Genomic DNA, 14,325 nt, shown 5'->3' on the forward strand with positions numbered 1-14,325 from the left:
GACGCGCGAGGTCTGTCCTTAAGATACAGAATAGGGTGAGTGGGCGCGCGAGGTCTGTCCTTAAAATACAGAATAGGGTGAGTGGGCACGCGAGGTCTGTCTTTGAGATACAGAATAGGGTGAAAGGACGCGCGAGGTCTGTCCTTAAGATACAGAATAGGGTGAGTGGGCGCGCGAGGTCTGTCCTTAAGATACAGAATAGGGTGAGTGGGCGCGCGAGGTCTGTCCTTAAGACACAGAATAGGGTGAGTGGACGCGCGAGGTCTGTCCTTAAAATACAGAATAGGGTGAGTGGGCGCCCGAGGTCTGTCTTTAAGATACACAATAGGGTGAGTGGGCACGCGAGGTCTGTCTTTGAGATACAGAATAGGGTGAGTGTGCGCGCGAGGTCTGTCCTTAAGATACAGAATAGGGTGAGTGGGCGCGCGAGGTCTTTCCTTAAGATACAGAATAGGGTGAGTGGGCGCCCGAGGTCTGTCTTTAAGATACAGAATAGGGTGTGGGCGCCCGAGGTCTGTCTTTGAGATACAGAATAGGGTGAGTGTGCGCGCGAGGTCTGTCTTTAAGATACAGAATAGGGTGAGTGGGCGCGCGAGGTCTGTCTTTGAGATACAGAATAGGGTGAGTGTGCGCGCGAGGTCTGTCTTTAAGATACAGCATAGGGTGAGTGGGCGCGCGAGGTCTGTCTTTGAGATACAGAATAGGGTGAGTGGGCGCGCGAGGTCTGTCTTTAAGATACAGAATTGGGTGAGTGGGCGCGCGAGGTCTGTCCTTAAGATACAGAATAGGGTGAGTGGGCGCGCGAGGTCTGTCTTTGAGATACAGAATTGGGTGAGTGGGCGCGCGAGGTCTTTCCTTAAGATACAGAATAGGGTGAGTGGGCGCGCGAGGTCTGTCCTTAAGATACAGAATAGGGTGAGTGGGCGCGCGAGGTCTGTCTTTGAGATACAGAATAGGGTGAGTGGGCGCGCGAGGTCTGTCTTTAAGATACAGAATTGGGTGAGTGGGCGCGCGAGGTCTTTCCTTAAGATACAGAATAGGGTGAGTGGGCGCCCGAGGTCTGTCTTTAAGATACAGAATAGGGTGTGGGCGCCCGAGGTCTGTCTTTGAGATACAGAATAGGGTGAGTGTGCGCGCGAGGTCTGTCTTTAAGATACAGAATAGGGTGAGTGGGCGCGCGAGGTCTGTCTTTGAGATACAGAATAGGGTGAGTGTGCGCGCGAGGTCTGTCTTTAAGATACAGAATAGGGTGAGTGGGCGCGCGAGGTCTGTCTTTGAGATACAGAATAGGGTGAGTGGACGCGCGAGGTCTGTCTTTAAGATACAGAATAGGGTGAGTGGGCGCGCGAGGTCTGTCCTTAAGATACAGAATAGGGTGAGTGGGCGCGCGAGGTCTGTCTTTGAGATACAGAATTGGGTGAGTGGGAGCGCGAGGTCTGTCTTTGAGATAAAGAATAGTGTGAGTGGGCGCCCGAGGTCTGTCTTTGAGATACAGAATAGGATGAGTGGGCGCGCGAGGTCTGTCTTTGAGATACAGAATAAGGTGAGTGGGCGCGCGAGGTCTGTCTTTGAGATACAGAATAAGGTGAGTGGGCGCGCGAGGTCTGTCTTTGAGATACAGAATAGGATGAGTGGGCGCGCGAGGTCTGACATTAAGATTGATGATGATGTGCTGGTGGGAACAAGTGATAATTTGATATATATGTTGATATATTGTTGTGTTTTTGATGATTATGTTAGAGAAGAAAACATGGTGATGATGATTGCGATGTCGATAATGATGCCGGTAATGACAGATAGTCATGTCGATGTTGATAATGCCGATGTGTTTACATTTAATACATTTGACCTGATGACGGAGAAGATGAAACATGTGAATGCATAATTATCACGCTTCTGCTCCACAAATTAAAAGTGAAACTTGGTCGGTTATTCCTACTAAAATTTTATATGATCTATTCTGTCTATCTACATAGACGACTGGCTTCGACTGCCAAACGGCGTCCTACGCCCAGCTTAGCGCCGCCATCAATCATTGCAAGACCAAGGCTTATGGAGCGGATGGCTGCACGCGCGCAGTGACCGGGCTAGACTACGGCTGCGATCAATACCACAAGGACTGCTCGGAGCCACTTTGCTGCGGTTTGACATGCGGTGGCTCAGATATATGCGACTCAGGTACGGTCATACCTGTCTTCGTGAGTTGTATTCGGGCTTGGTTCGGTATGGTTCGGGATTCTCACAGTACTATTCACGACTCAAGTGATGTCTTACTTCGTTGTATTCGGGGACGTCTTGTTGTAGATCTGGGATCATTCGGTACTTGTTTAAGCTTGTCCTAAAGACTGGCTTCCCTTTGTTAAGGTGCATTTAGTGAATGAATACTGTACTGATATTTTGTTTCAACATCATAGGCGTCTTTCCTAAGATGACTCGTTACGTTGTGTCAAAGAGCAACCAACAGGGTTGCCGTTACATCGACAACTCAAACGTCGGCGGTGTTATGTGCTGCAAAGATGACAAAACAACCCCCACTATAGCCCCCACGAGTGCGCCAACCGCTGGCTCGTGCAACTTTGAGAATGGCTATTGCGGTTGGGTCGGTCAGCCCGATCCTGCTAACTCGCGTGCGAGGTTTATGCGTTATAGAGGAGAGACACCGTACAGAAACACTGGCCCGAGATACGATCACACTAAAGAGGACTCGACGGGTAAGTATTGTTAATAGTCTCAAGTCTATAGTTGTTCCTAATACTAAGTTTTGATGATTTTGGATACTATGGTGGTAGTAGTCTCATAGTGCTATTATTATTACGATATCGTTCCTTTTTGTGGTACACGTTAACGATGAAGAAAGAATGGTATGTCGTCAATGAAAGTGATCAAAGTTAATAAAAGTGGGTAAATGAAATTTATCCCTTTTCCTACAGGCTTTTATGTCTACATGCCTGCGTATCGTATGCAACCTCGGGAGAAAGCCACCATCACCTCGCCTCAGATGACCCCCGTGCCATCCAACTGCCGCATCAACTTCTGGTACCACATGTACGGTACAGGCATGGGTGTGCTTACCCTAAACGTCAATATCGGCGGCAACAGTACCAAGGTATTGTAATATCACCGAATATAGAGGGAGAAATGGGAGTGGGGAACAGTACCAAGTTATTGTAATAGCACAGAGTATAGAGGGAGAAATGGGAGAGGGACCAGTACCAAGGTATTGTAATAGCACAGAGTATAGAGGGAGAAATGGGAGAGGGACCAGTACCAAGGTATTGTAATAGCACCGAATATAGAGGGAGAAATGGGAGTGGGGAACAGTACCAAGTTATTGTAATAGCACAGAGTATAGAGGGAGAAATGGTAGGGGGGGGGCAGTACCAAAGTATTGTAATATCACCGAATTTTGAGGGAGAAATGGGAAGGGGGCAGTACCAAGGTATTGTAATAGCACAGAGTATAGAGGGAGAAATGGGAAGGGACCAGTACCAAGGTATTGTAATAGCACAGAGTATAGAGGGAGAAATGGGAGAGGGACCAGTACCAAGGTATTGTAATAGCACAGAGTATAGAGGGAGAAATGGGAGGGGGGGCAGTACCAAGTTATTGTAATAGCACAGAGTATAGAGGGAGAAATGGGAGGGGGGAACAGTACCAATGTATTGTAATAGCACAGAGTATAGAGGGAGAAATGGGAGTGGGGAACAGTACCAAGGTATTGTAATAGCACCGAATATAGAGGGAGAAATGGGAAGGGGGGGCAGTACCAATGTATTGTAATAGCAAAGAATATAGAGGGAGAAATGGGAGGGGGGGCAGTACCAAGTTATTGTAATAGCACAGAGTATAGAGGGAGAAATGGGAGGGGAACAGTACCAATGTATTGTAATAGCACCGAATATAGAGGGAGAAATGGGAAGGGGGAACAGTACCAATGTATTGTAATAGCACAGAGTATAGAGGGAGAAATGGGAGGGGGGAACAGTACCAATGTATTGTAATAGCACAGAGTATAGAGGGAGAAATGGGAGGGGGACCAGTACCAAGGTATTGTAATATCACCGAATATAGAGGGAGAAATGGGAAGGGGGCAGTTCCAAGGTATTGTAATATCACCGAATATAGAGGGAGAAATGGGAGGGGGGAACAGTACCAAGTTATTGTAATAGCACAGAGTATAGAGGGAGAAATGGTAGGGGGGGGCAGTACCAAAGTATTGTAATATCACCGAATATAGAGGGAGAAATGGGAAGGGGGAACAGTACCAAGGTATTGTAATAGCACAGAGTATAGAGGGAGAAATGGGAGGGGGAACAGTACCAAGGTATTGTAATAGCACAGAGTATAGAGGGAGAAATGGGAGGGGGGAACAGTACCAATGTATTGTAATAGCACAGAGTATAGAGGGAGAAATGGGAGAGGGGAACAGTACCAAGGTATTGTAATATCACCGAATTTTGAGGGAGAAATGGGAAGGGGGCAGTACCAAGGTATTGTAATAGCACAGAGTATAGAGGGAGAAATGGGAGGGGGGCAGTACCAAGGTATTGTAGGTGGGAGGAGTGGGTAGGAAGTAACAACAAGCAATCCCTCACGATGCGGAATCAAAAGTTAACATACAATATATATAAAAGTATTGCATGTTATTGAAGCTTAAAAAGATATCGTTAGAGATAATGACATTCGCTTCACTCTTACGTGATTAATTATGTTTTCAGTCAAATTTTCTTAATCAGACTTCAAAAGTGGATGATTATTTCTTCTTTTTCTGCTGTAAAGACCGTTCCCTTTTGTGTGAAAAATGTGCCTTAATTAAATTCTTTATTGCGCCAAAGGTAACGTGTACTCATGTTAAATACACGTCAATAAAAGCCACCCTTGTGTTGTAGATGTTCGAGATCGGCGGTAACCAAGGCGACGGATGGCTTCGCGGTACAGCGGTCATCTCCAACTTCAATACACAGAACAAGCCGTTCACCGTTTCTTTCGTGGGCAGTCGCGGGCCTACCGCATACGGGGACATCGCTCTTGATGACATCTCCTTCACCGGCTGCAACGGTAAGACTGATGTTGCTCTGTGGTGTGCCATGGATTTCACAGTAAATTCCGTGTGCAGTTTTAGAAAAGTTATTCCACAAAAACTTTCAAGAAGAAATTTCCAGAGACCAAAGACCCCCATCCCTACCCCATTGGAAGCGAAAGACCCAGCGTAATGCCGTACAAAAATATGGGATCTAAATTAGGTTTTACAGTGACGCGAAAGTAAGAAACTGAAAATTAAGAGCCAGTCAGCTTAAAATTGGTTTTTTTGCACCTCCTAAAAACTAGAAAATTAAATCATCATGTTATTGTGATTCAGCTGCATAGCTATGAAAGAATCCTATTTGTTAAAAGAAAAACTTGCGCGGGTTTTTACCGTACCTTACACTCTTCTCGTCGGCAATAAAGCAGCCCGCTCGTTATAGGATTGGCATGATTACCTCGTTGTTCTATTGTATTCCTGTTCTATTGTATTGTTTCCCATTGTTTTGTCTGAGGTGCGTCAATCCGGTAAGGTGAAATCTCCTTAGAACTGCTATACGACCCCTTCTCGTAATACTAATAGTACTTCGTTTAAATAGACAGTACCGGCATATTGGAGTAACTTTTTACGCCAGGGCCCTTGCTGACTGGTGCCAAGTCAGGAACCTGTTATCTTATCCTGTTACTGCCCTTTTTTTTTGTCTTGTGGCTGGTCCAGGAACTTGTATCCGTGACATGACTGTTATTGCATTGTTTGTCTTGTAGCTCGTCCAGGAACTAGGAGCCGTGACCTGACGATTATTTCATTGTCTGTCTTGTAGCCCGTCCAGGAACTTATAGCCGTAACCTGAATGTTATTTCATTGTTTGTCTTTTAGCTCGTCCAGGAACTTGTAACGATGACCAGTTCCAGTGCCGTGCCAGCAAGATCTGCATCAAGTCCAGCTTTGTGTGTGATGGTGTCCCTGACTGTAACGATCACTCTGACGAAGACGACTGCCCCAACAGCGACTGTAACCTGGAACAAATCTACTGCCCGGTGTCCCAAAAATGCCTGAACCGCACACTTCAGTGTGACGGCAAACCAGACTGCAGTGATTACAGCGATGAGGCACATTGCCGAGGTGAATACCTATTATTGCCAGTGGAACCTGGATTTTACGATATGCCTCGGGAGAAAGAAAATGTATCGTAAAATCGAGGTATCGTTGTAAAGACGTCCTCGATTTTGCGATATAATGAAAAATCCATTATTGAAAATATCGTTGTAGCGAGGTTGGGTTAATAATCAACCTTCACAAAATAATAATATTGTTACTGTACTTTGAGTAAGACTGTTTTGTTACTCTCTGTAAAATTTTAATCTGTATTTAACACTTTCTCTTAAGTCAGAAAGTCGATTAACCGTAATGTACGTATGTGGTGTCTTGTTTTCTGTCTTTGTTGATAGTAAGAATCAGCGATATCGTTGTTGTTGTTGTATCGAGGTCAAAATTTACTTGGGAGAACAAATATGGTATCGTAAAATGGAGAATATCGTTGTATCCAATGTCGTTAGATCGAGGTAATTTCTCATATACTTCACTTTATTTTCACCGGGAGAAAGGAACGCCATCGTAGTCGAGGTTATCGTAGAATCCAGTATCGCAAAATCCAGGTTCCACTGTTATGTACATTTATATTTATTAGTGCGTGATTAATATCTGATTACGGGATGTAAGGTTGCGTAAGGTATTGTTGCGTGATTTTTTTTTTTTGCCATGCTTGCATTAAGTGACATTATGTTAGGATGCTGTTTCTAGTGATTCAAGGCTGTTTGCGTTGAACCTGTAGAATTATGTGCTTTGATTGCAACTTATTGGATAAGAGTTATAACTTTATTAAACCTTGCTGGTGTAGACATGCCATACTGGTAGATTAAGCCATGGCTGGTAGAGCATTGTTGGCTATGGTGACTTGTTAAATTTCCGCTAGTTTGAATTTGTGGGGTTGGGCTTCGGAGAGTATCGACAACCGATATTGCTCTGACACTAATACTAAATTCCTTATCCCTTCTCAGCTTGTGCGAACGGCTACTGCCTGCACGGTAGATGTCGACTTGATGGTCAAGGACGACCCGACTGCGTGTAAGTACACCTTCTGTATCCATCCCCCCCCCCCCCCCCCCCCCCCGTCAATGCCTACTATTCTCTTTTATTTCACATGGTACACCGACCTTAGTTAATGGCGAAAAGATTTTCTAGTTCACACTAGCAACATAACAACACAACGACATGGGTGCGCGCACTATGTTTAGCCCGACATGGACGTAATGACAAAACATGTTTTTCCTCTTATGTCGTTATGTCGAAGATAAGAGTGCGCGCGCCCATATAGTTATGTCGATATGTCGCTAGTATGCACTAGGCATAAGGATTTTAATCCTTATATTTAAAAATATAAACTTGTTGTTCCTTATTGTAACACACAAAACACTCACTAGTGTACATTGCCACCATAAATTATTTCTGTGGTTACAATGCCATTTGACCTGTTTGGCTTATATCCAGGTGTCCATCCGGATGGAATGGTACTCGCTGCGAGATCAAGTCCGGTTTCCAGTGCCCCGCTCCTCAGGTCGTCTGTAAGGTCGGCGACTGGTTCTGTGGAAACAAATCCGACATCTGTAACTCCTTGGTGGATTGTGGGCTTAGTCCTGTGGACAAGGGCAAACTTTGTGGATGTAAGTAACTAGTCATCCCTCGACCTTTCGCCCTTGTTCAGGCTAATTATCACAAACTTCTTGCCCCTGTCAAAGCTACTGGCCACCTCTAAACACCTTGTTACAGGGAACCCTTTCCTCTTCCGCTTCCATGCTTTAACTTTTTTCCTGAGGCGCTACTCCTATCAACAAGCTTCAGGTCTGCACCATCCCCTCCCTGAGGTATTCCGGCTACCTACGTAATAGCGTGGAGCTCTTACACGAAGTATTTATGTTTAGATTGTACCGCTGGATACTGTGCTAACGACGCCAAGTGCTCTGTGGACAACAGTGGAAACCCACAATGCGCGTGAGTATAATGTACAAACATAGTACGCCATGTCACACTGTCTTAGCAATCACTTATAACAGATAATCGCAACAGCGTGCTCACTATAAATAAAAGAATAAGGTCTCTTTGCAACGTAGTATTTGATAAGTGCATTTTGTTTTGATAAAGAAGTAAAGATTTATAGAAGATGCTTGCATCATCCATAGAAAGCAACCGCAAGTTATGAGAATGATTTCTTGTTTTCTATGCAACGCGAGCAGATGCTTGCATCATCTATAGAAAGTTACCGGTAGTTATGAGTATTAATTTTTCTTTTCTATGCAACGCAGCTTGTGTTTTAAGAAATTCAGCATTCAGAACGCTACTGTATATGTTTTGTGATTCTATTATTCATTAATACGATCAGCCTGATTTTCTATTGAGTATCAGTGATTTTCCTCTAGCTGTACATCTGGTTGGAAGGGACCGCGTTGCACACAGCCGGATTGCAGCAGCAAGCAGATCGTGTGCAGTGGCAAATGCGTAAATAAAGAACTAGTGTGCACCGGTGTTAAGTCTTGCAGCAACCTCAATCCAGCAGACTTGCAGAAACAATGCGGACGTATGTACCATCACGACCAATTGTCGCCCCCATTCCGCCACCCCCTCCTTCCTAAATAAGAATAACAACAAGCGAGATAATTTCTAAAGCCCTACTTTCGTGACCATGTGACCGTGCACTTTTTAGTATAGTTTTCCGCCTTTTTCCTTGTGAATGATAGTTGACGGGAGTATTTCGGTCAGCAGTTTTACAGAAGGTGGAATTTTATGTGTAATTCGAAATCATCCTCGTTCCCAGGGTCCCACCGGGGGATATGAGAGGAAGTCCCTGGGAACGAGGATGATTCGAAATAAGGAAATTGAAGGTTTTGAAGGGAAAAAACCCTGCCGATCGCAATCAACATTCAGAGACCGTTTGATGTCAGACCTATAAGAGCCAGAAAGAGTAGAAGCAAACCTCGTCGACCCTCATCTTTGTGTAATCGAGGCTTAAAACTACACACTGAATATATGCACACCTCTACCCTTTTACATGTCTTACCCTTAAGTATTCAATCAGTACCGGCTTCAATATAACTCTGCTATTACACTGACCTTCTCTATTTTGTTACTCGAGCTTACAACAGCAGCGATACTCTTTCTTAAAAGAAAGTTTTTCTTATTCACTGGTTATTATTTTTCCTCGTCAGTGTGCTCGGACAATTACTGTAAGAACCAGGGCGCGTGTGCTATGCAGAGTACGGGAATCAGGAAATGCATGTGAGTTCTGTTACGGCGGCGTATGTAGGTAACAAATCATCACTTAAAGTAAATAGAAGCATATTTAGATTGCTTCACATGCTTTGCAATTATAGGGGGGGGGGGGGGTTAGCCAGTCAATGAATATGATACCACGGACCAGCGAGTCCCTAGAAGCCCTTGCGTCTAAGACGGGACCTCCAGCTTAACGTCCTTATCCGAGAATATGAGGGATTTACAGTCTCCAATATAGAGAACCAGGTTGATCCAATGGGATCGAACCTGGTCCTCCTGCTTGAATGAGCATAGACCGTACCTCTCTACCACTACAGTTGATCAGCGTTACCTATTGTTGTGTTTTCTAGCTGCCCGCTGAGCTACACGGGCGTTTACTGTGAGACTAAAATCCCGTCTGACTGCTCCAATGATGAGTTCAAGTGCCCGGAGCAGCCGAGCGGATGTGCAGGCAGAGGTATCTTGTGCAGCACCCAAATGGGCATCTGCGGCTACGACGATGACCAGATCAAGAGATACTGTGGAGGTCAGTCGGTTTTTAATGTTTTGAGTCCTTGATGCAGAGAGATAACGTCAAACAGTTCTAAAAGGTGTACGGGCTTGACCCAAATAAGATACAGTACGTTAGACAATTCGTATAGATGTTATAGCTTCATGCAGATAAGAAAGATAACGTCAGACAGTTCTCAAAGGTGTACGAGCTTGACGCAGATAAGGGTTATAACTTCAGACGTTAAGTATAGATGTTTGTCTAACGTTCTTATAGATATGCGGGTCTAATTCAGATAAGAGAAATTACGTCAATATGTGCGAGTTAGATAAGGGTATACGTTGCAGATGCGCGAGCGTTAAATGATGTGCATCTTTGTGTTAACAGTCTGTTATCCTGGATACTGCTCTCGCCACGGCACTTGCTCGTCGAACAATGGCACCAGAACTTGCAAGTAAGGACCAGCTTTACCGTTATATCAATCACTCCCACAGAGCTTTGTCAACGACGTACCAAACCTAAATGTATATCAAGCAAATGTTATCACACGTGTGCCAAACCGGAATTGTGTTGATAACCAAGTGTTCCAAACCGGAATTATGTTGATATACCGAATGTGCCATTTATCTCGGTATGCCAATGGACCAAAACTCGGTAATTAGCCAGTAACTTACTCGGTTCTCCGTTATGTCAGGTGCTCTCCATCGTGGAGCGGTTCAGTGTGTAGCAAGCTGAACATCACGTGCCCAGCTGGTCTTATCCCATGTGCGGTTGGCGACAACGGACAATGTGAGAACAGTACCAGCGTTTGCTCCAACAATTACGACTGCGGGCTCACACAAGACCAGCTCAGCAACTACTGTCCACGTGAGTAACCCAAATAATATGAGAGAATGATAAAAGAGAAGAGGTTAGTCTACTCTCTATTGGTCTATGAACTGTTTATTTATGTACTAAACTAAAGCTCACAGGATAAAAGAAAATGTCAGTCAGAGCGAGGTATTTGTGATGGATTGAATAAATAAGGTTGCTTATGTATGTCGCTTTCCTTACAGAAATCCTGCCATCCCAGGCGGCACAAACTGGGCGCCGCCAACGAACAAGTAAGCACTCGATACTGTTTTGACTGTATGCCGTGCCTATACGTTTACATGCATGCTGACTACTGTATCTGTTTCTATAGCGTACATCGCAGTAGGTGTTGCTGGTGGAATCCTTCTAATCATCGTCGTGCTGATCGTGGCTTATTTCCTCACGAAAGGACGAAGGTATGACAAAATTAGATGGGAGGCGTAGGTCATTTATCTGTTTAGCCCGAATTGTGAATGCGCCAATTCTCTTACCACACCTTTTGCCCTCCTCTGACTTCCTTGTAGTTACTTACACCCATTTAACTTTTAGGAAAAAGCTGCACTTATTCAACGTGTTCTATGACCCGACCAAACAGGACCAGGCCCAGATGAGGTAAGATAACCAAAAAACGCCATCGTCACAAACGTAGTATTTTGAGATGATCTATGAAAATATGGTCACGGCGAATACTATGGTACTGATCTCTTCTCTATCTGCACTCCAGGGGAGCGAAAGGAGGGCCTGCAGTTTCTGAAGGTGTCGGGAATCCTGTGTACGACTCTTTCCAAGAGGGCACTCCTCTAGAGGAGGTTAGTACCCAGACCCTCATCCGCGTGTCATGCACACAGACCCGTAGATCCCATAGAGTAATAATAATAATACCGATTATTATTTGCTTTGTGCAGTTTCAAATGAGTGACGTGGACACCAATATGTTTGTCTCTGATGATGCGTTCGGGATGCCTGTAAGTGTCATTATATTTTGTTATTATTTTTTATATTTTGTTATTATTTTTATGTTTTGTTATTATTTTTATGTTTTGTTATTATTTTTATGTTTTGTTATTATTTTTATGTTTTGTTATTATTTTTATATTTTGTTATTATTTATATATTTTGTTATTATTTTTATAATATGTCATTATTTTTATATTTTGTTATTATTTTTATATTTTGTTATTATTTTTATATTTTGTCATTATTTTTATATTTTGTTATTATTTTTATATTTTGTCATTATTTTTATATTTTTTTATTATTTTTATATTTTGTTATTATTTTTATATTTTGTTATTATTTTTATAATTTGTCATTATTTTTATAATTTGTCATTATTTTTAAATTTTGTCATTATTTTTATATTTTGTTATTATTTTTATATTTTGTTATTATTTTTATATTTTGTTATTATTTTTATATTTTGTTATTATTTTTATATTTTGTTATTATTTTTATATTTTGTTATTATTTTTATAATTTGTCATTATTTTTATATTTTGTTATTATTTTTATATTTTGTTATTGTTTTTATATTATAAGGCTTTAAAAAATGGATTCGTTTCTTCCGAACGGCAATCAGGATACCAAAGATTTTCCTCTCTACTCGTTTACGCTGCGCTAAAAAAGGTCAACGCGCCGCCGATTTATGCTCACAACACAAGGACTTTACAAGGACTTTATACCTATCGGCGAATTCTAACGAGTAGCTGTAAGAAACAATATACTGTTACTAAAATATGAGACTACCGTTGTGAATAGTTATTTTTAAGTTGTCTTGCACTGAGACGGTTTATTTTCAAACAGATATACCAATGAGTGTGCCTTCTCCACATTCTCTCACCGTATACTTTATAATTGTGTCCTCAGACCGAGAAGGCAGGCGGTCCCTCATCTATGGCAAACCCTCTATACCAAGATCCATATCTAGAGGAAGATCTCAGCAAATATTGACCAGCAGCCCATCAACGACCTGTCGATCCTCCTCAGCACGCGCGTACAACGACACGATGCCACTGAAACACGTGGATCGATGATTCTCGTAGGAATGATAGTTTAGTTAGAAAATAGCTTTTTAAGTCCTGAGAATTTTTTTATTCTGTACTCAATTCTTATATCGGCATTAACGAAGATTTGCAAGATACTTAGCCACGCACATTAACTTGACGATCGCATGGCAGAATATCTTACGTTAGCAAGTGGTTTATTTTGCATCGAATTTTTGTTATATTTTTACGATGTCATTCTCTATTGTAATTATTGACTCGAGTGAAGTATGATTAACTCTTGACTCAAAATGTTAATTAATGAAAATTATTTTATATACAATAAAGGCCTTTGCCATTTCTTAAATAATCTTTTCGTAAACACACGAGTCCACTACATTTCTAAACATACGTCCGCGTATAATCGACGTTGGTCGGCTTCAGGGAAGCCTATGCATTTAGTAGACTCGAACCATTTTCAGTAGGTTAAATTTATAGAGATAACGTTCGCTTTCAAACCCTCTGCCCTCCAACCACCAAAACCACAACCACAGAGCCATGAACCCCACCCCACCCATCTTTTGGTGGTTACTTGCATTCCTAGCCCACACCTGTTAACTCATTGGTTGTTAACTCGATGGTTTTAGCGAGTCGTAACGAGGCGTCGGGTTTGTCCGGCCTTTCTATCCCTCTTTCCAGCCTATGCGCGGCTAAATAAACAATTGCCTGTAAAGCTGGTACCGTATGCTGTTCTTTCTTTCATGGCGAGTCGATGACGCCGGCCGTCTTGTCTTGCATTTATCGTCTGATTATTTCACCGAGCAAACACCTGCAAGATACCACACACACAAAAACAATAACGACAGATCTATACATTTGAGTGTTTGTGTTGTCGTTAGGGTTGCATTTATTTTTCTAAGGTTTTGGACCGACACAGCTTTTGTTCAAGATTTGGCCATTATTTGTTCCACTTAAGGCAAAGAAAAGTATATGGGTGTACCCGTTATGAATCACTGGGTGAGTCGTATAGCTTTTTCCAGACTGTTTATTTTTCTATTCGACATTCCTCATTAAACCACAGTGCGTTTTTAGTTTGGCAATTCGGCCTTCTCTGTATTTAAACCACACCTTTTCAATGAGCAGCTTCGTGAATTTGCATACTATGTTTGCTATTATCTGTGTTATCTTCATTAGTAGCTTCGACGCAGTGGCTTAATAGGTTTTCCACATTATCATTTGCACCGCGGCAGAATATCCTTGAGTTTAGGCATAAGTTTTTATTTGCGTTGCAGTGATCTTGTTTCCTATCTTTTTATTATATGATATTTGGCAGTGGGCGCAAGAGGCTCAAGCACCTTACTCGGCGGTCAAGAAAACGGTCTTCACCTAATAGAGAATATCTAATCCCACATAAACCAGTCAGTAAGTCCTCTCTAGCGCATGAAATATAACCGAGAACAGAAATGAAAAGAAAAAAATCTGATAAGTAATAGCAGAGAAAAAAGGTAGAGCCAATTGCCCGAGGATCGAACCTTCTCAGATCAGATGAACAAGAGAAAAAATTATACCATACATCTAGATATATGCTAAAACGCCGTATAGCAGCTAGAGCTTTACGGCTAGGCTAAAGATTTCAGCCCCAGCACCGCTATAAA

General features: G+C 42.6%; 1 protein-coding gene across 1 annotated transcript in view; it reads left to right on the forward strand.

The window, feature by feature from the left end:
- Nucleotides 1–13,037, forward strand: part of LOC5519988 (MAM and LDL-receptor class A domain-containing protein 2-like) — a 93,879-nt gene extending 80,842 nt beyond the window's left edge. The window contains exons 123-141 of the mRNA XM_048724504.1: nt 1,977–2,178; nt 2,415–2,711; nt 2,931–3,106; nt 4,890–5,058; nt 5,900–6,145; nt 7,081–7,147; nt 7,571–7,743; nt 8,002–8,071; nt 8,497–8,654; nt 9,283–9,352; nt 9,697–9,872; nt 10,224–10,290; nt 10,531–10,703; nt 10,892–10,939; nt 11,020–11,104; nt 11,238–11,300; nt 11,413–11,497; nt 11,594–11,653; nt 12,555–13,037. Of these exons, the coding sequence (XP_048580461.1) occupies nt 1,977–2,178; nt 2,415–2,711; nt 2,931–3,106; nt 4,890–5,058; nt 5,900–6,145; nt 7,081–7,147; nt 7,571–7,743; nt 8,002–8,071; nt 8,497–8,654; nt 9,283–9,352; nt 9,697–9,872; nt 10,224–10,290; nt 10,531–10,703; nt 10,892–10,939; nt 11,020–11,104; nt 11,238–11,300; nt 11,413–11,497; nt 11,594–11,653; nt 12,555–12,638 (2,469 nt within the window). The 3' untranslated portion in view covers nt 12,639–13,037. The remainder of the gene's footprint in view (nt 1–1,976; nt 2,179–2,414; nt 2,712–2,930; nt 3,107–4,889; nt 5,059–5,899; nt 6,146–7,080; nt 7,148–7,570; nt 7,744–8,001; nt 8,072–8,496; nt 8,655–9,282; nt 9,353–9,696; nt 9,873–10,223; nt 10,291–10,530; nt 10,704–10,891; nt 10,940–11,019; nt 11,105–11,237; nt 11,301–11,412; nt 11,498–11,593; nt 11,654–12,554) is intronic.
- The last annotated feature ends 1,288 nt before the right edge of the window (nt 13,038–14,325 follow it).

This window comes from Nematostella vectensis, chromosome 3 (genome assembly GCF_932526225.1).
Source record: "Nematostella vectensis chromosome 3, jaNemVect1.1, whole genome shotgun sequence".
Classification (NCBI taxonomy): Eukaryota; Metazoa; Cnidaria; class Anthozoa; order Actiniaria; family Edwardsiidae; genus Nematostella; species Nematostella vectensis.